Raw genomic sequence first — 25,874 nt, 5'->3', positions numbered from 1 at the left:
TAATTGTCAACATTATATTATTAGTTGTGACAAATCTAGGAATGATAACAGTAGGGTAAATTGGGTACAGCATATTTAGGAATTTTCCTTCCTATCCTTGCAGTTTTCCTGTGAATTTAAAGACATTCTAAAATAAAAAATTTCTTTTTATTTTATTTTTTAGATTTTATTTATTTATTTGACAGAGAGAGGGGGAACACAAGCAGGGGAAGTGGGAGAGGAAGATTTTTTTTTCTTCATCAAATGAGTTCTTGCCATTTGCAATACATGGATGGACCTAGAGGGTATAATGTTGAGTGAAATAAGTCAATCAGATAAAGACAATTATCATATGATTTCATTCATTTTGGAATTTAAGAAACAAAACAAAAGAAAAGACCCCCCCCCCCCCAAAAAAGGGCAAACAAAAAAGCAAACTCTTAAATTCAGACAACAAACTAGTGGTTGTCAGAGGGGAGGTGGGTGGGGGAGGGATGAAATTGATAAAGGGGATCAAAAGTACATTTATCTTATGGAGCACTGATAATATATTGTTAGCTACTAGTTATGTTTTGGGGTTTTTGTTTTTGTTTTTTTTTTTGTATTTTAAATCTTTTGAGGCCTTTCCTGGTATGTAGTTAAGTTACTTGGAATTAATTTGATTATTTCAGGGATTGCATTAAGCTGTGTTTTATTAGATTCAGAGCTTGCTTTAGGACTCATTGGCTCTTCTGTTAAGCAATAAACATCCTGGTATTCTTCCCAGTTGGCCATGAAGTAGATTTTTCTACCCTGGTGGCAACAGAAGCTTCCTACATCTATGTATACTTTGATAATTTTTTCAGCCTATTCTTTTTCACTGATCTTTCCCCATCCTTGAGTATTTTTCTTCCATACTTGCACAAGTTAGTACTTAGGAGACTCTTTTGCAAATCTCTAAGACTCCATATCAGTACAGCTTTTTCTTCTCTAGTATTTCATCCTTAACAATTCTGGTTGTCATGATTCATTTATGTTTCTTCAACTTAATGAGTCAGCTAGGCTTTTTTGGTTCTTTTGTTCTAGGTTAAACTCTTGGCAGTAAGCTGTGTGATAAGGGAAATTTTCAACTTTTAATGTATGTGGGCCCTGCTCCTGGGCTTTAACATTTACTAAGACCAAAATGACTCGGCAAAACCTCAAAGCATGGTCTCTTTTTCTGCCCCAAGCACATGAGATCATGACCTGAGCCGAAGACAGAGGCTTAACCTACTGAGCCACCCAGGCGCCCCTCTTTAAAATTTTTTAAAGTTTATGTTCATTTTGTGTCAACACGTGATAATCCTTGGACTCACATCATTTGTTTTCCCATTTCAGGTATTTCTGTCTGCACCGCCTGGTGTCTAAAGTCTAAAAGCCATTTTATATAGTTTGTACACTTTTTTAGATATGTGGTATGGAGAAGTAAATCAGTTCCTTTTACTCTATTATGGCCAGTTTGGAAAGTCCTTCTAAACTCTCTTCTTTAAAACATAGACACTGAGCATTTTGGAATTTAACATTACTTAGGCTTGTGATTTAGGGGGTTAAGAAGATTGGTGCTTTATAAGCATTAGAAAATATTTTTTGTGATCATTCCCCTCCCAGAAAAGTTGTAGTGAGCACCCTAAATGTGCCACTTTTGAAACTATACCTTCTTTCACATTCATAAACAGTGAAACCTATGCAGCTAAACTGAAGTGCTAAATTATTTCCCATTTACAGGGTACTGCTTTGCAAAGCCAGAACTGATCTTCACATTGGAACAAGGAGAGGATCCATGGTTATTAAAGAAAGAATTTCTAAGAAAAAGCTCTCCAGGTAAGTTATTGAATACTGGCAGAAGGCATCCAAGAAAATTAGATCCAAAGTGATCAGCTAAAAAAATAATAAAACCAAAGCAATCAGCTGGAAGTGAGCCGTTTAAAATGTTTTTCAGCACTGTCCTTTTAGAGTCTTTTTAAATTACAAAATAATAGATCTAATAAAATGGGGGGGGGCAGTTAACACAAGGAGTGGGTTGTAAGCATGTTGATGTTCTCATCTTAAAAGATGGAAAGCTGAAAAGTTAAATAATGAATTCCATATTCTTAACAGTAAAAACATAAAAACTAAGAAAAATTAATAAAACTACTAAAATTGAGAATCAGCAGATTAGAAAAGAGAAAGGAACCATAATTTTTTCACCATATAATAATGAGTTACTAGTTGTCATCTAAATATATAGATAATTAAGAAATTACATAATATTATTGGAAAGGATAACTACTGGAACAAACCGCAGCCTTCCTAATTATTAGAAGTTAAATATGTTTAATAGAACAAAGATAACAGACCTATTAATAGAAAAGTTTCTTTAAAAGCTATACAGAGTCCCCAATAATATTATGTGTCAACTATACTTCAAATTAAAAAAAAGAAAGAGAGAGCAAGTCCTCAAGACAGCTACCACATACCGCATTCATTGGTTCTTTTTGCTACTTAGCATATAGTCATACTTAACAGCTAAGATTTATAACATGAAATGATTGGTACAAAGCAAAATCAGCAAAAAGAAAAGGGACAAAGTCCAGAGGAAACCAAGTGCAAGCTTCCAAGACCCCCAGCAGTGAATGTTGTCTACCTGGAAAGTTCATTAGAGACTAGGTTCTTGGGAACCATCTCAAAATCTAAGTTCGTAGATGCCAGGCAAGGGCTAATCTTCCAAGCCAACCATCTAAGGGTAACAGTCTCAGGCCTGCTGTGTTAAACATTTTGCACAAAAGCTATGCAAATACACTACATAATATACAGTAAGGTAAACATACCTGCCATATCAACTAATGAAAATGAATTAAAATCTATTAAGATAAAATCCCATCAAATTGTATCAAAGAGATATGCCTAAAAAGTAATATATATAGTTTGAAATATAGCCATAAATTGTTAAGCCAAAAGCATTTTAAACTCAATATTTATTTACCTGATACTTAAGAATCAGTTCATGTCAAAAACAGATAAGAAAATTTGATATTTTGATAAAGCTAAAAAAGTTTTAAAGGACATTGAAGTTTTCAGTATTATGTGCCAAATTATCAGGATTCATAAAACAAAATCTGGCAAGAGTTATAAGGATAAGTAGGCATACATTAGATATAATAGACCTTAATATGCCCCTCTTTCATACCAGACTCAGTGGGATCTAGAATATGGCTCAGAAAACTATTCCTAAGTCAAATCCTGCCTGCTGCTTTTTCTGGTAAAGGAACAATTATTGGAATACACAGCCATGTCCATTTGTTCATGTATTTGCACTACAAGGCAGAGTTGAGTAACTTCAGTTTGAACTACAGAAACAACATAGGCTTTAACTGCTCAGGTTCTCTTCTATGTGGATTTTTTTCAATACAGCACATGTAAATGTATTTTCTCTTTCTTATAATTTTCTTTTCTGTAGTTAACTTTATTGTAACAATACAGTATATAATACATGTAATATACAAAATGTGTTCATCAGCTTTATGTCATTGGTATAGTTTCTAGTCAACAGCAGGCTTCTAATAGTTAAGTTTTTGGTGAGTCAAAAATTGCATATTTTTAATTGCTTTGGGGGTTGGCACCCCTAATCTCCACATTGTTCAAGGGTCAACTATAATTGCAATAGAGACTGCATGACCAGCAAAGCCCAAAACATTTACTCTCTGGCCTTTTACAAAGAAAGTTTCCCAATCTCTGGTCTAGACATTATCTAGCATATTTTATAAAAAAAAATCTATTAAGTGTCTTTCAAAACTCTATTTTGAAAACAAAAAATAAACCTCCTTTTAAATGGCCTTGGAACACTGAGAAAATGTAAAGTATTTTAGACAAACGTCAATAAATTTTAAAAAGCAGAGATACTATCGTTCAGTAACACTAATTGCAAACAATATGAGAAAAGTTAAAATCCGTCTATCTTAAAATCAGTGATAAATATATATCTTTCAAAAACCTATTTCATCAAAATTATACAATATCCAGAAGTTTTTATTAAAAAAACATGTCTTGGGCTGTCTGGGTGGCCCATAGTTAAGCCTCTGCCTTCAGCTAAGGTCATGATCTCAGGGTCCTGGGATCAAGTCCCGCATCAGGCTCTCTGCTGGAAGGGAGCCTGCTTCCTCCTACCTCTCTCTCTCTCTGTCTCTCTGTGCTTGCCTCTCTGCCTACTTGTGATCTCTCTCTGTCAAATAAATAAAATCTTAAAAAAAAAAACATGTCTTATTAGAACTTTTGAACTGTAGATAAAGCAGTGCAGAATTTTTCATCTCATATACAGTTGACACTTGAACAGCACAGGTTTGAACTATACAGATCTACCTATACTTGGATTTTTTTCAATAAATGCAATAAAGTACTGTAGATGTATTTTCTTTTATTTTCTTAATAATATTTTCTTTTCTCTAGCTTACTTTATTGTAAAAATACAGCATACATAATACATGTAAGTTACAAAATATGTAACTGTGTTTATCTTATTGGTAAGGCTTCTGGTCAACAGTAAGCTGTTAGTAGTTAAGTTTTTGGGGAAATCAGAAGTTATACACAGATTTCCAGCTGCATGGGGAGCGGTCAGCACCCCTTGGCCAGTTGACCCTTGAAACACACGGTCAATTGTACTTTTTTTTTTTTTAGATTTTTATTATTTATTTATGTGATAGAGATTACAAGTAGGCAGAGAGGCAGGCAGAGAGAGAGGAGGAAGGAGTTTCCCCGCTGAGCAGAGAGCCTGATGCAGGGTTCAATCCCAGGACCCTGAGACCATGACCTGAACCGAAGGCAGAGGCTTCAACCTACTGAGCCACTCAGGCGCCCCTCAAGTGTACTTTTTTTTAACAAGAAAGAAAGTTGTAAAAGAAAGCTTAAGTAAAGTAAAAAAATGTAATACAAACTATAATGGTATCAATTATATAGCAAAGGTAATCCTTGGAATAAAAGTAAATTACATAGCTAACCTCAGCCAGAAAAAGGAAAGAAAGCACTCTTACTCATTATAAGTTAGGGGACAGATTCCTACTTGTGTAATATAATCTTGGAATATTTTAGCCTATACTTCATTTCTTTTGTAAACTCTTAAATCATGTGATGGATTTGTCAAGTTAGTGAATGAGATGAGCTCCTTTTCTCACCTGGATTATGATCCCCCCCACCAAAAGAATTGTCTGTTTCATTCTTCTACTTTGATATGTATTATATGATAAATATTTTTAATAACATTGTAGATTGATTCCAAAATGAGGTGGAGATAACTGTTTCATACTGATTCATTCAGAAGACACTATTCATAATGCAATGCCCAAGTCAAATTTCTAGGATTTTTTGAATACTCAGGCTAAGTCAGCAATAGATCTGAGCCCTTCTATAAACTCCCTAGGTAATTCTGAGCACACTGATTTTTATGGACCACTGACATACTACAGAAGGATGCAAAGCGTACCATAGTGAGGGCTTCATTTTGGAAAAGTGAGCAAAGCTGCATAAAAAATATTTCATATCATATAAGGTACTGTTGATTAAAAGATGGACCCAGTATTTTAAATACAACCAAGAAAGAGAAAATTGCTGCCCATTTAACTATGGACATGCCATCAATTTTAAAATGAATCCTAAAAAAAAAAAAAAAAATGAATCCTGATTTGGGTTGTGATAATTTACTTTATTTTTTTTTTAAAGATTTTATTTATTTATTTGACAGAGAGAAATCACAAGTAAGCAGAGAGGCAGGCAGAGAGAGAGGAGGAAGCAGGCTCCCTGCTGAGCAGAAAGCCCGATGCGGGGCTCGAACCCAGGACCTGGGATCATGACCTGAGCTGAAGGCAGCGGCTTAACCCACTGAGCCACCCAGGCGCCCCTGATAATTTACTTTAAAAGTCATGAGTCACAGGGTGCTTGGGTGGCTCAGTGGGTTAAGCCTCTGCCTTTGGCTCAGGTCATGATCTCAGGGTCCTGGGATTGACCCCATATCGGGCTCTCTGCTCAGCGTGGTGCCTGCTTCTCCCTCTCTCTCTGCCTGCCTCTCTACTTACTTGTGATTTCTCTCTGTCGAATAAATGAATAAAATCTAAAAAAAAAAAAAATCATGAGTCACAAATATGGGCACTCTCTGTATACCCCTTGTTAAAATAATGATACAGGCAGAATGGTACTTCTTTCAGATTTTAAAGTAAATATTGCTTAAATTTGTAAGAAGATATTAGAAGTCTTTCTGTTGTTAAGTTTAATGAAGATAGCTTTGCTGTACCTGAAAGGCATCTAGATTCTGTATAGTTCTAATACTAAATTGGAAGTCAGTTTAGGGAAAGAGTGTGCATATAAAGTTACTGCTGGAAAAGAACCATTTAATGGGGACCAATAACAGGATTAGAGCAGAAAATACTATGGACGGGTGGAATGGTAGTAAAACACACAATGAACATGTAGTTAATGTGACATTTTCCCTGAATCACTTAAATCTTTCATCCCTTGGTGCCTAGGGTAATGTATTCAAGGCTTTCTAATATTTTTAGGATAGGCCTGATGTTTTTGCTAGGAGTGTGGATAGTAAAAGGGCAATAACAGTCAAGTATGCATAAGAAACTTATGGTGAATAATTACAAAGGATACTTGTAGTTTTTAGGGCCAGTTTGAAGCATGATCCTTACTTAAGGTTCTCACAGTCAAAAAAAAAAAAAAAAAAAAAAACCTAGCTATGTTGGAAAACAGAATCAAAGATTGGGCAAGCAGGACTAGTTTGGGGAAAATAATGAGCAAGTTGAAAAGAGAAAAGTTGAGGTTTGATGACCAAGAGATAGTCACTATTTAACAATAATACCAAGGTACCAGAACCAGGATAGACCAGTGACTCCATTATAGGTGGAAAAATTACTTTAAGTCCCATCATTTTGTTTTTACTTCTACTGATACACTTTTTCTGTGAATAATACCACAGAGAGAATTAAAGCATGGCAAATAATTTTTTTTTTCACCATGAGGAAGTTGGTCCCATTATAAACTTAGTGTTGTTGTGTAGACTAGAAAAAATGGAGCTCCAGATGTAATCATATATTCTAATGATTATGCTACCGTTTTAATCTATATTTGACTAAGAATCTAGACTCATATTTTTCCCTAATGCAAATTCTATCTCCGGTAAATCCATTGAAAGCCTTTTAATCTACTTAGTTTCATAATCTTTGTTGAATTCATCTCATTTACTACTTTTTTCCTGTCTTTTCTGTTCCCAAGAGCCAATTCTCTCAAATATATTCTACATTCTTAATTGTTCCTTTCCTTTATATCTTCTTCTTTAACCAATTTTGAAAACTATACTTTAAGATGCCAAATCATATGTATATTTATTTCTAGTTTCTTCCCACTAAAAAAGTTTTTTCATTTTTTGTTTTTTGGGTTTTTTTGTTTTGTTTGTTTTTGTTTTGTTTTGTTTTTCAAAAAAAAAGAATATACACTTGAAATTACTTTATTAACCTGAGCCAGAAACTGAGGTATCAAATACATAATAGGGCTTATATCTATAAGTCCCATTCCATAAGAAGTGTGTTAAATATCTTAAAGTATTTTTAATTTTCTCATTTTTTAGAAGACTCCCAACCTAATCAACATTCAGAGAAAAGCCTAGAAAACCAAGGCAAATATTTGTGGCAAGTTTTGTTCACCAACAAATCATTGACTACAGCAGAACCATGTAATCTGGACATAAACATTTTACCTGCAAGAACAATGCCCTATAAATTTGATACTACAGGGCCTACCTACCTGCATCTCAGCTCATTGGCCCCACACTATCAATATTCAAGAAAGAAGGCTCATGAGCTTACTGAGAAATGGCTTCTTAGTATTAAGGAGGGCAGAACTAATACTAGCGAGAAATCACTTATCTATAGTAAAAATGTGAAATCCTTCAGTCATAAAGAGAAAGTCATTCAGCATCAGGCAATTCAGACTTTGCAGCAAGCTTCTGAGTACAACGAATGTGGAAAAGCTTTCCTTGAACAGACTGCTCTCACTGCTTCTGAAAGTATCCACCCAATAGTGAAATCTTATAAATTCAGTAAATTTGGGGTAAAACAATGTAATAAATCAACTTTTATAGTCTCTCATAGCCATAATCCAGAAGAGAAGAGTCATTGCGAATTTAATGAATATGAATGTGCCCAAAACAGAAATAATTTCAGTAGGATCATGCAAAGAACTGAGACAGAAGGGAAACCTTTCAGCCAAAAATCACACAGAGAACATCAGAAAATTCATATAGGAGTGAAACCCTATGAATATGGAAAGAATTTCATCCATAATCCAGCCCCCCCAGTGCATCAGAGAACTCACACAACAGACAAATCCGCTGATTATGACACATGTACAGAGACATTAGGTTGCCAGTCAGCTTTCAACATACATCAGAGAACTCACATAACACTGAAACCCTATGAATGTAATGAATGTGGAAAACCCTGTACTATGAATTCATTCCTGATTCAACCTCTGGAAAGTCACACAGGGGATAAAACCTACGAATGTCATGCATGTGGGAAAGCTTTCAGTGAGAAATCACGCCTAAGAAAACATCAAAGAACTCACACAGGAGAGAAACCCTATAAATGTGATGGTTGTGAGAAGTCTTTCAGTGCAAAGTCAGGTCTAAGAATACATCAGAGAACTCACACAGGGGAGAAACCCTATGAGTGTAATGAATGTGGGAAGTCTTTCAACTATAAGTCAATCCTCATAGTACATCAGAGAACTCACACAGGGGAGAAACCCTTTGAATGTAATGAATGTGGAAAAGCATTCAGCCACATGTCAGGCCTAAGAAATCATCGGAGAACTCACACAGGGGAAAGACCCTATAAATGTGATGAATGTGGGAAAGCTTTCAAACTGAAGTCAGGTCTAAGAAAACATCATAGAACTCACACAGGGGAGAAGCCCTATAAATGCAATCAGTGTGGGAAAGCTTTTGGTCAGAAATCACAACTCAGAGGACATCATAGAATTCACACAGGGGAGAAACCCTATAAATGTAATCATTGTGGGGAAGCTTTCAGCCAGAAATCAAACCTTAGAGTGCATCACAGAACTCACACTGGGGAGAAACCCTATAAATGTGATGAGTGTGGAAAAACTTTCAGGCAAAAATCAAATCTCAGAGGACATCAGAGAACTCACACAGGGGAGAAACCCTATGAATGTAATGAATGTGGAAAAGCTTTCAGTGAAAAGTCAGTCCTAAGAAAACATCAGAGAACTCACACAGGAGAGAAACCCTATAATTGTAATCACTGTGGAGAAGCTTTCAGCCAGAAATCAAACCTCAGAGTACATCAGAGAACTCACACAGGGGAGAAACCCTATGAATGTGATAAATGTGGGAAAACTTTCAGCCAGAAATCCAGCCTTAGAGAACATCAGAAAGCCCACACAGGGAGTTGAACATCTGAACATAAAGAATATGGAAAAACTTTGAGCCAGAAATCAAATCTCACAATATAAAAGAGAAAGAGAACCCTGTGAATAGAATAAACTACTGCAAGTTCCTCTGCAAGATACCAATCTTCACAAACATCAGAGAACGTACACAGGAGAGAAATTCTTGGAATATATTTTATATGGGCAGTCTTTCATACAAAATGCAGTCCTCATTATGGATCAGAGAACTCGCCCACCAAAGAAATGAAATTACAGAGAGAATGAACATAAGAAATACTCTGTACTCAATCCTCAGAAAACTCACACTGCAGAAAAGTTCTGGGAATATAATAAAATGTGAAAACTCTGTGTCAATTATCAAAATTTACTCATCGTCAGATAAATGATACAATAAGAAAACTGAGAATGTAATAAGTGTTTGATAACTTTTAGCCAAAAGCCACCTTTCTCAGTACAACAGAAAATGCGTAAAGGTTATAGACCTCACACTATTTCAACACAAACAAAAAACGAGGTAATGGATGTGGGGAATTTTTCTATTATAAATCAGCCCTCAATTTGACTTACACAGAAGTAATCCCCATATGCCATATAATGGCTATTAATTGTTCACCAATAACCATTTCCTCTTTTCCCTCATGCCACACCTAGTCTAAATTTCTCAACCAGTGTCATCCAAATGGTGTCCTATTAATAACCTCTGGCTAGTAGGATATGGGTGTCAATGACCAGTCTCATTTAATACATTCCTCGAATTAATGTTTTCTCCTGTCCCTTATTAGAATGGAGTGGAGATTTCTCCCAGTGAAACCATGGGGCTCATGCACTGAAGATGGGAAAGTACAAGATGGAAGGAAACAGGGTAAAGAGTGACTGGAATGGAGTTTTTTCCTCCATGTAACCAGTCTTTTTGCAGCAAGGATATAAATTTGTTACTGAGTTTCTACAGGCTTGAGTATACTCTATACTGACATATACTCACCAAACCCTCAACTAATAAAGCCTATGAATATGATTTCTGTGGATATCTGAACTCAACATATATCAGAAACCTGACACAGGAGAAACCCCTGACAATATCCTGAATGACCATAGTTTTTATCCACAACTCCTCCTCATCAGTCAGGTAAATATCAGTGGAAGAAACTAAACATTTCAACATATGTAGGAAATCCTTTACCAAAAAATAATATCAAATATCTGGTAATTGAATTGTAAACATATGAAAGTTTTCCAACAGGTTGTCAAATTTTAATCTTTCTCAGAATGTGTTACAGGGGGAGAATCTATCAATTTGAGAAAGGTAAGTAATAGCATCTACTTAGAAATTGTTTCATAGAACTATTGTTACATATGAATTATGAAAACAGTTAAACATAACAATATTGATAATATACATTCACTAGAATAAGAAGCTTTAAAAAGAAATAAAAAATAAGTTGCTTAAACTGAACAGCATTGAATATATGTGAATATTTTCTGATTCCTCTATTTTTTATCTATGTGTGTTTGTATATGTGCATGCCACTTACCAGGTATTTATAAGTGTACTGGAACCCAACATCATTATAATAGAATTATGTACGCCTTGCTCAGTAACTGTTCTGACATCAGCTACATTTTACCACATGTAGATTAATAAGTCTTTTACAGGAAATATCTGAATGGACAGAATCCCATACTACATTTCATTTCTCCTGCTGCTTTCTCACATGTGCATCTAGGGAAGGATATTGTTACTAAACAGTTTTCAAAGAAGCCAAACAGTGTTTTCTGTGTACTTTTGTATTACCTCAGGGTCGCCATGCTAAAATATGGAAAGAGCCTAGATGTCCTTCAAGAGATGAATGGATAAAGATGTGGTTTACACACACACACATGTACACACATGCACATATATACCCAATGGAATATTATTCAGCCATCAAACAGAAAGCAATCTTGCCATTTGCGGCAATGTGGATGGAACTAGAGGATTATTATGCTAAGTGAAAGAATCAGAGAAAGACAAATACCAGGTGATTTCACTCGTGTGGGATTTAAGAAATGAAAAAGATGAACTTGGGGAAGGGAAGGAAAAATAAAATAAGAAAACAAAGAGGGAGGCAAACCATAAGAGACTCAACTATAGAAAAACAGCGTTGCTAGAAGGGAGGTGGGTGGAGGGAAGAGGCAACTGGGTGATGGGTATTAAGGAGGGCACTTGAAGTAATGTACACTGGGTGTTGTATGGAACTGATGAATCTCTAAAATCTACCTCTGAAACTAATAATACAGATTTGTTAATTAAATTAAATTAAACAGTAAATGATTATACAGTTAAGCAAGTAGGGGGATATTTCATGTGAAGATATTTCTAGGACTAAACTTGTAAAATAAGCTTGTGAACATTAAAATACATAAAGTGAAAAAAAATACATTTCAGCATACACACACATACACATATCTTCAATGTCACTGATTATTTTCTCAACAGTATCAAGTATATTGAGGAGCCCTTTGAAGGCATTCTTCATTTATGATACTGTGTTTTTTATTTCTAGCATTAAAATTTTATTAAAATTTCTATCTCTCTGCTGAAATAACCTATCTAATCATGCATGTTGTCTAGCTTTTCCATTAGAGTCATTTTTTTTAAGATTTTATTTATTTATTTGACAGAGAGAGATCACAAGTAGACAGAGAGGCAGGCAGAGAGAGAGAGAGAGAGAGAGGGAAGCAGGCTCCCTGCTGAGCAGAGAGCCCGATGTGGGACTCAATCCCAGGACCCTGAGATCATGACCTGAGCCGAAGGCAGTGGCTTAACCCACTGAGCCACCCAGGTGCCCCCCATTAGAGTCATTTTATATGATATCTGACCTTCTCTGGCTCAATGAAGCAACTGCTTAGGCCCTTGCTTCTCCCTGCAGCCACCTAGCTCTCCAGAATCTGGGTTAGTTTTTACACTGCCATCTCAGCTGATGCATTCAAGAAAACTTACTAACTTAAAACTCTGCCTAGCTATTTTCTTTTACGGATGGGAGAAATGCTTTTTCCTGTTCTCTACTTACCTGACCTAAAACTGAAAATTTTCAATGGATTTTTGATAAATGTTCCAGTGTAATTTGATGGGAAAGGATAACTATTTCCAAAAATGGTGATAAAATAATTGGATAATTGTGTATTTTAAATATACCTTTATGTTTACATCATAATTAAATATTTCATTCAAAATGAAATATAAGCCTAATCAAAATAGCTAACAGAAGAGGATTTGTTAGAAAACAGACAAAAGTGTAATTTTACTTTGAGACCAAATAGTAAAGCAAAAAAGATAAGTTGAAGTTTATGAATTTTTAAAGTGCTTTTCAAGATTTTATTATGAAAATGGAAAAAGCACAGATTAGGAGAAAATGTCCCTAATAGATCTGACAATTATATCTGACAAAGTACTTGCATTCACTATATGTAAAGAATATTAATAATGGGAAAAAATTATAATGCAATAATAATACAAACAACCTAGTTAAAATGGGCAAAACAGGAGAAAATTAAAACAGGCATTTTAGAAAAGAAGATACATAGATACCCAATAAATACTAAAAGAGGTGTCCCAAGCTTTAGTCATCAAGGAAATGCAAACTAAAATTATGTGATAGTATTACAAATCCCTTTGATAGTTCCTTATAAAGTTAACAATATCATACCTACAACTAACAATTTGAGTTCTAGAAATTTGCCTCCGAGGAAACACTGTACCCAGAAAAAAAATTTTTTTTAAGATTTTATTTATTTATTTGAGAGAGAGAGATCACAAGTAGATGGAGAGGCAGGCAGAGAGAAGAGAGGGAAGCAGGATCTCCGCTGAGCAGAGAACCCAATGTGGGACTCGATCCCAGGACCCTGAGATCATGACCTGAGCCGAAGGCAGCGGCTTAACCCACTGAGCCACCCAGGCGCCCCATGTACCCAGAAAATTTAAGTTTTTCTAGAGAATTAAGATGTTCAAGGAACTTTTATTCACAGTAGCTCCAAATTAGAAAGAACCAAAATGTCCATCAACAGATAAATTGTATAAACAGTGATATTAGAATGGAGTAGCACTCAGTAATAGAAAAAACTGCTAATGGATGTATCAACATTGATAAATCTCAATAAGATTAGGCTGGGAAAAGAAGCCAACCAAAAGAATCTGTATCATCTCTTTTCTATGAAATTCTAGAAAAGACCTCTAATATAGAGGGATAGGAAACATCATTGGTTGCCTAGGGTGGGGTTTGGGATTCACTAGATAGAGGAACAATGGAATGGTTTAGTGTGATGGAAGGTTCTATATTTAGATTGTGATAGTGTTTACAAAGCTGAATAAATGTACAAAAATGCATACACTTTATATTACATAAATTACATGTCAGTACAGTTGATTTTAAAAATCATAAAATTAGGGACGCCTGGGTGGCTCAGTTGGTTAAGCCGCTGCCTTCGGCTCGGGTCATGATCCCAGCGTCCTGGGATCGAGTCCCACATCGGGCTTCTTGTTCTATGGGGAGCCTGCTTCTCCCTCTGCCTCTGCCTCTGCCTGCCACTCTGTCTGCCTGTGCTCGCTCGCTCTCTCTCTCTCTCTGACAAATAAATAAATAAAATCTTTAAAAAAAAAAATCATAAAATTAAAATAAATAAATAAATAAATAAAAATTAAAAATAAAAATCCTAAAATTGAACTTTATTATGTATATTAGGAGACCCAGCATGTGCCAAGTGGCTTATTGACTTTACTAATTGGATATTTATTCCCCTCCCCCTCCTGTTTGGCTTTGTGACCTGGAGCAAGTCAGTTCTTTAAGTTTCTTGATTTCCTCATTCGTGGAAGGTGCACAATGATAGTAATTACCTACAATCCATTTGGGGAGCATTTTCTGAATCTATGTCAGTCACTTAAACCAAACTGGCACAAAGCAAATGGGCAATAAATAATAACTACCATTATTTTACTAATGCTAAAAATCAAAGTGAATGTGTTCTTTTAAAAAGCTTAATGCAAGATTATAATCCACAATAAAACATTGGGATAATTTAGACCTAAAGGAGGCTTAGCCTTGATTGGATGGGAGTTCCTCACATTATTATGGCATCAATTTTTCTAACCCTATCTGATGACACCATTCCTGAAGTGCTTGAAACCTTGGGGTCTGCTAAGTTGCTGACATGACTTCATCCAAACATTAAGTGTCTAGTTCCCAGGCAATTGCTTCTGAACAGAAATATAAAAAGCCCCTCCCTCAATGGCTCTACATCCCACCCCCACCATCTCCCTAAGATTCTCTCTTCTTCTTTTTCCCTCTCTTCTCTTCTTCTCTCTCCACCATCTCCGTAAGATTCTCTCTCCTTCTTCTTCTTCTCTCTCTTCTTCTCTTAAAAAGAAGCTTTTAGAATCCAAAACTAAGCTGAAGTATTGTCACTTGGTTTCTCTGCTACAGTCCAGATTAGTAGGCATATACACAAGATGTGTGAACATTCTAGAAAGAACTCATACTTGAGCATAGTACTAATAACACAAACACACATACACATTCTCTAAATGCTTTCAGCATATGATACCACAGCTGCCCTAAGTTGTTTCCCTGTTGTATTGAAAGTGATTTCATGTGTGACTAATAAAGCCTTTTAACACAACTGTATCCTCAGTTCTTTTGCATAATGGAATCACATGGGGCCTGCCATAAAAAAAAAAGAAGACTCAGCTCTGCAGCTGACTTGGCTCTAATCATGGGCAAAAGCCACGAGGTTTCACATTATTTGTCACAGGTGTGTCAAAACTTAAAAAAAAAAAACACCGTTTCAAATAGTAGAGGATCCTCTACCCGTGTGCAGAGTTCATGGGGGCATGACTCAGGCCACAGTTTGAGAACCCATCTTCTGTGCTGAGAGAAAATTTTGACAAGGACTTGAGACATTGAGGTCAATTTTCAGCGGCCCTTCCATATTCCTAAGAGAAACTTATTCCCATCAGGACTAAAGCACCCTCCTTACAGGTTTAGCAAAGAAAAGAGTGCTTGAATGATGCTTCTAACAATCGAACACACAAGTAATTTGTTTTCATATTATTCTATATTGTTGTGGAAAGAATATAATTTTTTAAATTAAGTGTGGCTTAGCCTGCTCCTTGGCATATTTTTCCAATGTTTTTATATTATTTAGCTATGTATTACCCCCCAGCACTGTTTTTTTTAATCCAGTGATTTTGATATATTGTCTTTTCCTTTTCATTGTCTCTAAGTATTTTCTAATTTCCCTTGTGATTTCTTCTTTGATCTATTGTTTAAGAGTGTTGCTTAATTTCCACAAACGAATTTTCCAGTTTTCCTTCTGTTACTGATGTTTAACTTCATCCTGCTATGGTCATAGAAGAGACTTTGTATAATACCTTTCTTTTTCAATCTATTGAGACTTAATTTGTGCCCAAATGTTTGGTCTCTCCCAAAGAATGCCCCATATGCACTTGACACAAATGTGTATTTTGTTGTTTAGTACAGTGTTCTATAAATGTTTGTTAGATCTAGTTGGTTTATTTTGTTGTACATGTCTTCTGTTTCCTTACTTATCTTCTGTCTGGTTGTACAACCATTATCAATAGTGAGATTGAAATCTCCATGTTATTATAGAAATATCTGTTTCTCCCTTGATTCTGCCTATTTTTGCTTCTTATTTTGATCTTATTATATATGCAATTTTTTATAAATGTTAAGGCTTCTTGCTGTATTAAACCTTTTATTAATAAGTAAATTTTTAATAACCTTTTTAAAATTTTTATTTAAATTCAATTAATTAACATATAGTGTATCATTAGTCTTAGAGGTAGAGTTCAGTTATTCATCAGTTGCATATAACACCCAGTGCTCATTACATCTTGGGGCCCTCCTTAATCCCCATCACCCAGTTACCCCATCCCCCCACCTGCCTCCCCTCCACTTTTTTTCCTATAGTTCAGAGTCTTTTTTATGGTTTGTCTCCATCTCTCATTTCATCTTATTTTATTTTTCCCTCCCTCCCCCTATGATCCTCTGTTTTGTTTTTTTTAATTCCACATGAGTGAAATCATAGGATAATTTTTTCTCTGATTGACTTATTTCACTTAGCATAATAACTGTTTTTATTTAAAGACTATATTGTCTGATAATACAAGCACCCCTACACTCTTTTGGTTACTGTTTGCATAGAATATTTTTCTATCCTTTCAATATTAACCAGTTTGTCTTTGGATCTAAAAGTAAGTCTCATGGCAGAAGAGCAGGGGATCTTGTTTCATCTGGTCCTTGAATTTAGCTGGATATCTATCAAACCATTCTGAACACCCACAAAATCAGCCGAAGATGTTAGAAAATATATCTGGAGCTCTACAAGCAGAAAAGTGACTGCTTTTTGCAAGGTAAGAGGTGTGGAGAAGTGAATCTAAGGGGAAGTATCAGAAAATAAACAGAGGGGGGAGGAAGCCTCCATAAACTGGCTACTGGAAAGTAATATAACACTGGCGTGCAAAAATGGAAACCCTTAGAAATGTGCTCCAATGAGAGATACCTCTTTCTGAAAGGGGCTCAGGGGATGAAAGGGGCAGAATTCTATGTGGGTCATTGTGGTCTTAGAATCCCAGGAGACACAGAACAAATGGGGGTGCCTGAACTGATAGAGTGCCCAAGTAGGGGAGCAGGGAAATTGGTTATGGTCAGCAAGCACAGGAGGGACTCTTAGCTCCAAGAAGTCACAACAATCTTTAATGTGTATGTGCCTAACAACAGGGAATTAAAATACATGAGGCAAAAACTGATAGTTATAGTTGGAGCCCTCTATCAGAAATGGACAGACCCAGCAGGCAAAAAACAAGTGTAGATATAGTTGAACACAACAGCACCATAAATTAACTGATATAATTAACAACTAGACTCTTTCATCTAACAATAGCAGAATACACATTCTTCTCAAGCTCACATGGAACATTCAGTAAGATAGACCACATTCTATATCTAAAACACACATTAACAAATTTAAAAGAATAGGGTCACCTGGGTGGCTCAGTGGGCTAAGCCTCTGCCTTCAGGTCAGGTCATGGTCTCAATGTCCTGAGATCGGGCTCCCTGCTCAGCAGGTACCTGCTCCCCCCACCACAACCCCCCGACCTACCTCTCTGCTTATTTGTGATCTCTCTCTGTCAAATAAATACAATTTAAAAGAATAAAAAGTACACAATATATGCTCTAAAACCACAATGGAATTAAACTAGAAATCAATATAGAAAGATAGCTGGGAAATTCCCAAATACTTGGAGATTAAGCAATACATTTCTAAATAACATGTGAATCAAAGAACTCTCAAAAGAAATTTTAAAATATTTTGAACTAAAAAAGTACAACTTATCCATTTTGGGGGTGCAGTGAAAACACTGTTTAGAGGGAATTTTGTAGCCTTGTAGAAGAAAGTTCAAAAATCAGTCATGTAAGATTCCATGCTAGAAAACCAGAAAAGAAAGAACAAATCCAAAGTAAACAAAAGAAAAGTATTAGCTAGGGCAGAAATCAATGAAACTGAAAACAGAAGCCAATAGAGAAAAACAATGAAACCAAAAGCTGATTCTTTTAAAAGATAAAACTGATTAACCTCCACTCCATCCAAAGGGAAAAAAAAAAAAAAAAAAAAAACAGAAAACAAGTTACTAATATCAGAAATGAAAGTTAGGACATCACTACAGATCTGTAGACATTAAAAAGATAATAAAGGAATACTATAAACAACTCTATGGCCACAAATGTGATAACCTAGGTGAAATGAACTAATTCCTCAAAAGACAGAATGTACCAAAACTCACATAAGAGAAAATAGACAATATAGAGGCACCTGGGTGACTCGGTTAAGCATCTGTCTCAGCTCAGGTCATGATCTCAAAGTCTGGGGATCAAGCCCCACATTGGGCTCCCTGCTCAGCAGGGAGTGCACATCTCTCTCTTTCTCTGCCCCTCTTCCCTGCACATTCTCTCTTTTTCAAATAAATAAAATCTTTTTTAAAAAAGAAAAGAAGGGCTCCTGAGTGGCTCAGTGGGTTAAGCCTCTGCTTTCAGCTCAGGTCATGATCCCAGGGTCCTGGGATCAAGGCCCACATCGGGATCTCTGCTCAGCAGGGAGCCTGCTTCCTCCTTTCTCTCTTGCCTGCCTCTCTGCCTACTTGTGATCTCTCTTTCTCCCTGTCAAATAAATAAAATTTTTTTAAAAAATAAAAATTTTTAAAAAGTAAAAATCTGAATATAGCTGTGTCTATTAAAGAAATTCAATAAAGAAATTAAATCAACATAATACTGGAAGTCTTACTAATACAATAAGACAAGAAAAAGAAATAAAACTTACTGACTGGAAAAAAAAAAAAAGAAGAAAGCCATCTTTGCTCACAAATAATGTGATTGCCTATGTAGAAAATCTGAAAGAATGAACAACAAAACTCCTGGAACCAATAAGCAATTATAACAATGTTGCAGGCTACAAGGATATATACAAATGTCAATCATTTTCCTATATGCCAGCAATAAACAAATGGAACATGAAATTAAAAACATAACACTATTTACATCAGCACTTCCCCAAAATGAAAAACTTAAATATTCTAACAAAAAAATGTACAAGATCTATATTAGGAAAACTACAAAACTCAGATGAAAGTAATAAAAGAATAACTAGACAAATGGAGAGGTATTTCATGTTTATGAATAGGAAGACTCAATATTGCCAGGATGTCAGTTCTTCCCAATTTGATGTATAAATTCAATGGATCAAATGTAATCCCAATCAAAATACCAGAAATATTTTATGGATACAAGCAAACTGACTCTAAACATCAATATAGAGAGGAAAAAGACCCAGACTAGCCAACATAATATGAAAGAGAAAAACAAAGTCAAAGGACTGACACTACCAACTTCAAAACTTACTATAAAGCTACAGTAATTAAGATAATCTGACAGAAAGGATGATGAAAGAGAAGGATAACAGATCAAGGGAACAGAATAGAAAGCCCAGAAATAGACCCACACAAATATAGTCAAGAGATCTTTGAAAAAAGAACAAAAGTAACACAATAGAGAATGACAGATTTTTCAATAAATGGTGTTGAAACAATTGGATATCCACATGCAAAAAAGAAGTATCAGCCTTTACAAATATTAACTTGAAATGGATCATAAACCTAAATGTAAAGGGCAAAGATAACATAAGAGAAAATCTAGATGATCTTGGGTTTGGCAATGACTTTTTAGGTGTAATACCGAAGACATCATGATTCAAGAAATAATCGATAAACTGGACTTCATTAAAATTAAAACTTCCTGCTTTGCAAGAAACACTGTCAAAATGATGAGACAACAAGTCATACTAGGACAAAAAATTTACAAGAGACATATCTGATAAAGGACTGCTATCTAAAATATATAAAGCACCCCCAAATTGCTAGAACTCAAATTGCTAGAACTCAAAGCAATTCAGGAATGTGACAGGACACAAAATCAAAAACAACAGAAATCAGTTGCATTCCCAGGCACTAACGATGTAACTGAAGAAAGAAATTAAGGAATCAATTCCATTGACAATAGCACCAAAAACCCTAAGATACCTAGGAATAAACCTAGCCGAAGAGGTAAAGGATCTGTACTCTAGAAACTACAGAACACTTATGAAAGAAATTGAGGAAGACCCAGAGAGATGGAAAAAATTTTCATGCCCTTGGACTGGAAGAACAAACATTGTGAAAATGTTCATGCTTCCCAGAGCAATCTACACATTCAATTCAATCTTTATCAAAATACCATAAACATTTTTCACAGAGCTGAAACAAGCAATCCTAAAATTTGTATGGAACCAGAAAAGACCCTGAATTTCCAGGGGATTGTTGAAAAAGAAAACTAAAGCTGGGAGCATCACAATGCCTGACTTCAAGCTATATGACAAAGATGTGATCATCAAAGCAGAATGGTATTGGTAAAATAGACATATAGATCAATGGAACATAATAGAGACCCCAGAAGTGGACCCTCAACTCTATGGTTAACTTATCTTCAACAAAGCAGAAAAGAATATCCAATGGAAAAAAGACGGTCTCTTCAATAAATGATGCTGGGAAAAGTGGACAGCCACATGCAGAAGAATAAGACTGGACCATTCTCTTACACCATGCACAAAGATAAACTCAAAATGGATGAAAGACCTAAATGTGAGACAGGAATCCACCAAAATCCTGAGGAGAACATAGGTCGTAACCTCTTTGACATTGACTATAGCGACTTCTTTCAAGACGTGTCTCTAAAGATAAGGGGAAACAAAACAAAAATGAACTTTTGGGACTGCATCAAGATAAAAAGCTTCTGCACAGGAAAGAAAATAGTCAACAAAACTAAGAGGAAACCCACAAAATGGGAGAAGATATTTGCAAATGACTTACAGATAAAAGGCTGGTGTCCAAGATCTATAAAGAACTTCTCGGGTACCTGGATGGCTCAGTCATTAAGAAGTGTTTGCTTTCAGCTCAGGTCATGATCCCGGGGTCCTGGGATTGAGCCCCCCCATCAGGCTCCCTGCTCAGCAGGAAGCTTGCTTCTCCCTCTCCCACTCTCCCTGCTTATGGTCCCTCCGTACCTGTGTTTCTCTCTGTCAAATAAATAACAACAACAACAACAAAAAACACAAACAAAACAAAACTTCTCAAATGCAACTCCCAAAAACCAAAGAATCCAGTCAAGAAATGGGCAGAAGACATAAACAGACATTTCTCCAAATAAGACATAGAAATGGCTAACAGACACATGAATAAATGTTCAACATTACCAACCATTAGGGAAATACAAATCAAAACCACAATGAGATTCACCTTGCACCAGTTAGAATGGCAAAAATTAACAAGACAGGGAACAACTAGTGTTGGTGGGGATGTGGAGAAAGGGGAACCCTCTTACACTGTAGGTGGGAATGCAGGCTGGTACAGACATTCTGGAAAACAGTATGGAGGTTCCTCAAGACATTAAAAATAGAGCTGCCCTATGACCCAGCAATTGCACTACTAGGTACTTACCCTGAAGATACAGATGTACTGAAAAGAGGGGCACCGGCACCCCAATGTTCATAGCAGCCATGTCCATAATAACCAAATGGTGGAAGGAGATAAGATGTCCTTCAACACATGAAAGACATTGATCATTTATCTCTGGTTCATATATACAGTGGAATATTAGCCATCAGAAAGGATGGATACCCACCATTTGCATCAACATAGATGGAACTGGGGGGATTACGCTAAGTGAAAAAAGGCAGAGAAAGACAATTATCATATGTTTCCCTCATATGCAGAACATGAGGAATAGCATAGAGGACCACAGAGGAAGGGAGGGGAAACGGAGCGGGGAAAAAATCAGAGAGGAAGACCAACCATGAGAGACTCTGGGCTCCAGGAGCAAAACTAAGGGTTATAGAGGAGGGTTTGGGGGAAAGGGTAACAGGGTGATGAGTATTAAGGGGGGCATGTGTGGTGATGAGCAGTGGGTGTTATATGCAACTAATAAATCCTTGAACACTACATCAAATTCTAATGATGTACTACTATATGTTGGCTAATTGAACATAATAAATGAAATTAAATAAATAAATATGTAAAAAATTAAATATACAAACAACTGTTAAAATTTAACAGTAAGGGGACACCTGGGTGGCTCAGTTGGTTAAGCAGCTGCCTTCGGCTCAGGTCATGATCCCAGGGTCCTGCTTCTCCCTCTACCACTGTCTGCCTGTGCTCACTCTCTCTCTCTCTCTGACAAATAAATAAATAAAATCTTTAAAAAAAAATTTAACAGTAAGAAAACCAACAACTTGATGAAACAATGGGCAAAATATCTGAATAGACACCTCGCCAAAGAAAATATAGAAATGACAAGTATAAGAAAAGATACTCAGGAGATACCTGGATGGCTCGGTCAGTTAAGCAGCCAACTCTTCGTTTTAGCTCAGGTCACAACCTCAGGGTCCTAGGGTTGAGCCCCATGTGGGACTCAACAATCAGCAGGGAGTCTGCTTGAGATTCTCTCTCCCTACCCCTTTGCCCCTCCCCCTGCTCACAGGCTCTCTCTCTCTCTCAAATAAATAAATAAATAAATCTTAAAAAAACAAAGATGCTCAACATCTTATGTTATTAGGAGTTGCAAATTAAAACAACAATAAACACCACCACATAACTATTAGAATGGCCAAATCCAAAACACTGACAACACCAAATTCTGGTGAGGATGTGTAGCAACAGGAACTCTAATTCATTGCTGGTGAAATGCCAAATGGTTCAACCACTTTTGGAGACAATTTGGCAATTTCTTACAAACCATACACAATCATACCATTTGATCCAGCAATCATGCTCCTTGGTATTCACCCAAATGAGTTAAAAACTTAAGTTCATGCAGAAGCTTGCACATGGTTGTTTATAACTGCTTTATTCACAAGTTTCAATACTTGGAAATAAGCATGATGTCCTTCAGTAGGTGAATGAATAAATAAATTGTGCTATATTCAAACAATAGATTTGTTCATTGCTAAAAAGAAATGAGCTGTCAAACCATGGGAAGACATGGAGGAACTTTAAATGCACCTCACTAAGTCAAAGAAGCCAATCTGAAAAAGCTTCATACCATAAGATTTCAAATACAATGACATTCTGAGAAAGGCAAAACTACGGAGACAGAAAAAAATCAGTGGTTACCACGACTTGGAGGGGAGGCAAGGATGAACAGAAAGAGCACAGAGGAATTCTAAGGCAATGAAACTGTAAGGGCCTGGTTGGCCAGAGGGAGTCATTTTGTGTTTATGTAGTGAACTTAGATTGACCCGCCCCTCCCAGAGGAACTTACTTGCAAAGCCTAGATACAAGGGTGGGTCAGGCCAAGTGAAGACATCCAATCAGTGGGAAGCGCATATATCTACTAGGGTAAATTGAAATTCAATTGGCCACCCATGTGTTACCTAGCAGTTTTTTTCTGTGTGTGGCAGACCTAGCATGACTCAGTTTTCTCTGTGTATTGCAGTCTCATTGGCCACCTGTGTATAGCCCAGCTAAACTACCTCTTTAAAAGTTAGTCTGTGAGGCTGGGAGGGGTCGCCTCTTTGCAAGAGACGGCCCTGACCGGTCAGTTTGATTCTCAATGCTTGGCGCGAAATAAAGCTTTGCTTGACCTTCGCTTTGTATCAGTCTCACTACTTTGATTACGAGCCCTAACAGAAACTATTCTGTATGATGCTTTCATGGTGGATACATTTGTCAAAACCTATAGAATATATAATATCAAGAGTGAATTCTAATGTAAACAGTGGATTTGGGATGATAATGATTTATCAGCATAGGTTCATCAAGTGTAATAAATGTACCAGACTCTGGTGCAGGATATTTCTAGTAGGGAAGGCTGTACATGTATGGAGGCAGGAAGTATATAAGAACTCTATATTTTCCACAGAATTTTGCTGTGAACCTCTTTTACAAATAAAGCCTATTAAAAGAAAAAAAAATACAGAACCAGTCTGAACGAGCTCCCAATGGCCAAAGATGGCACATATTCAGCAAAATAAAAAATACAGTAATGGATTGTAGTGCAAAGAGTGAAATAAATCTCCACTTGTCCATATAGATAAAAAAAAATGATTGAATTAAAAAGTACATAGCAGAGAAGGGACAAATCTTCCTTGCAGAATTCCAATCAATAACTATAGATGATGTCATTGTAATTCAGCCAAATACTATCAGAACACACATGCAAGGACACCTGGGTGGCTCAGTCATTAAGCATCTGCCTTCAGCTCAGGTCCTGATCCCAGGGTCCTGGGATCCAGCCCTGCATCAGGCTCCCTGCTTGGTGGGAAAGTCTGTTTCTCACACCCTGCCCCCCCCCACCCCCCCGCTTGTGTTCAGTCTCTCACTGTGTCTCTCTGACAAATAAATAAATAAAATCTTTAAAAAAAAAAAAAAAGAACACACATGTAAATTGAACAATTAAGATTTTAATAGTCCTTTTAAGAGATAGAACACAGATTACATGGAAATGATAAAGGGTTTCAGTAAAAGAATGTTAGAAAGAAATTATAGGATTTGAGCTTTGTTAGTTCATTTTGCTTGGTTCTAAAGCTGCTCAATTTGTTCAGGATTGGGTGTTGTTTAAAAAAAAAAAAAGCAACAGTCACTTGCATCAGCTGAGAGGGGGATGTTTGGTATTTTGAGGGTGGCAGAGCTTTTGTCTTTACTCATGCAAAATAATGATCTTGTTTGTGTTACATCATAATGGTCACAAAATGACCTTGTCCGCTTGTGTTCAGTGAGATCATTTATGTGCAGCAAGAAAACACCACTGTTTAGCTATGAGCACTAGGACAGCTTTTACTCACAGCCAAGCTCTCTCTGTCAGGTCAGCTCCCACACATCACAACCTGCTTTATGCTTTCTCAAACTAATGAGGGAAATTAAAAATCACCGTTAGAATACCAGAATAATAACTGAATCAGGCAAGCTCCACAGATGAATGCTAAACTGGTGAATGATACTTTACGGAGAAACAGTATGTTTTATAGCCTCAAAGCACCCCTCTGCAAATACGTATTAGTAACTGTCGCGACGCTGCATCTACATTGACAGCATTGGATTCAGGTGGGGTAGGGGAGGATGGGTGTGTGGCCCATCTCAGCACACCAGGCCAGTATTTCTCAGGCGTGGAGCAAGGTCTCAGGCATGGGATAGGAGTGAAGAGGTAGGGTTTCCTAGAAAGGAGCTGAGAGGCCTTATATTTTCAAAATATTTGTATTCTCTAAGAATTCTCTAAGAATACAAATTCTTAAGTTTAAGAACTTAGGAACTTTAGAAATTTTAATTTTAAAACTCTAGAAATTGTCTTTTAATTGCATATACTTGAATCACTATAAAAGTTATTGTAATATAAATTCCACGGATATGACCTTGCTATGTTCCAGCACCTACCTCACTGTTCTAACAAAATTATTCAATGTTCTTCCACTGCTCAAACCCCAGCTCTAACACATACTACCTTCTCACTTTCTTTTCTTCTTGAACTTTTCTTGCACCAGGATCAGTTTTTAAATATTTTAGCAATAGCGTACATGTTAATATAGATACATTGCTATGCATTTTCAATTTCTTTTGACCATTACTAAAAGTTTTTATTGGCATAAAAGTTGGAATTGTTCATGTTTAACAAACAAAATAAATAAATGTCAAAGAGAAAAAACATACATAGAAAACTTTTTTAGAATTCTGATTGGAACTTTAATTAATTATATTCTTTTCATCTAGAAAACTGGTATTTATTGAAGTTTCTTTTTTTTATTGAAGTTTCTTAAGTGTCAACAGAATAAAGTTTTATACCTCGATTCACATAAATTCCAATAATTTACTG

General features: G+C 36.2%; 1 protein-coding gene across 1 annotated transcript in view; it reads left to right on the top strand.

Annotated features, from left to right (window-relative positions):
- ZNF782 (zinc finger protein 782) overlaps nt 1–11,350 on the top strand; it is a 36,820-nt gene extending 25,470 nt beyond the window's left edge. The window contains exons 4-5 of the mRNA XM_047699216.1: nt 1,723–1,818; nt 7,589–11,350. Coding sequence (XP_047555172.1) covers nt 1,723–1,818; nt 7,589–9,438 — 1,946 coding nt within the window. The 3' untranslated portion in view covers nt 9,439–11,350. The remainder of the gene's footprint in view (nt 1–1,722; nt 1,819–7,588) is intronic.
- The last annotated feature ends 14,524 nt before the right edge of the window (nt 11,351–25,874 follow it).

The sequence above is a fragment of the Lutra lutra genome, chromosome 13 (assembly GCF_902655055.1).
Source record: "Lutra lutra chromosome 13, mLutLut1.2, whole genome shotgun sequence".
Classification (NCBI taxonomy): domain Eukaryota; kingdom Metazoa; phylum Chordata; class Mammalia; order Carnivora; family Mustelidae; genus Lutra; species Lutra lutra.
This window is presented reverse-complemented; position numbering and strand designations above follow the sequence as displayed.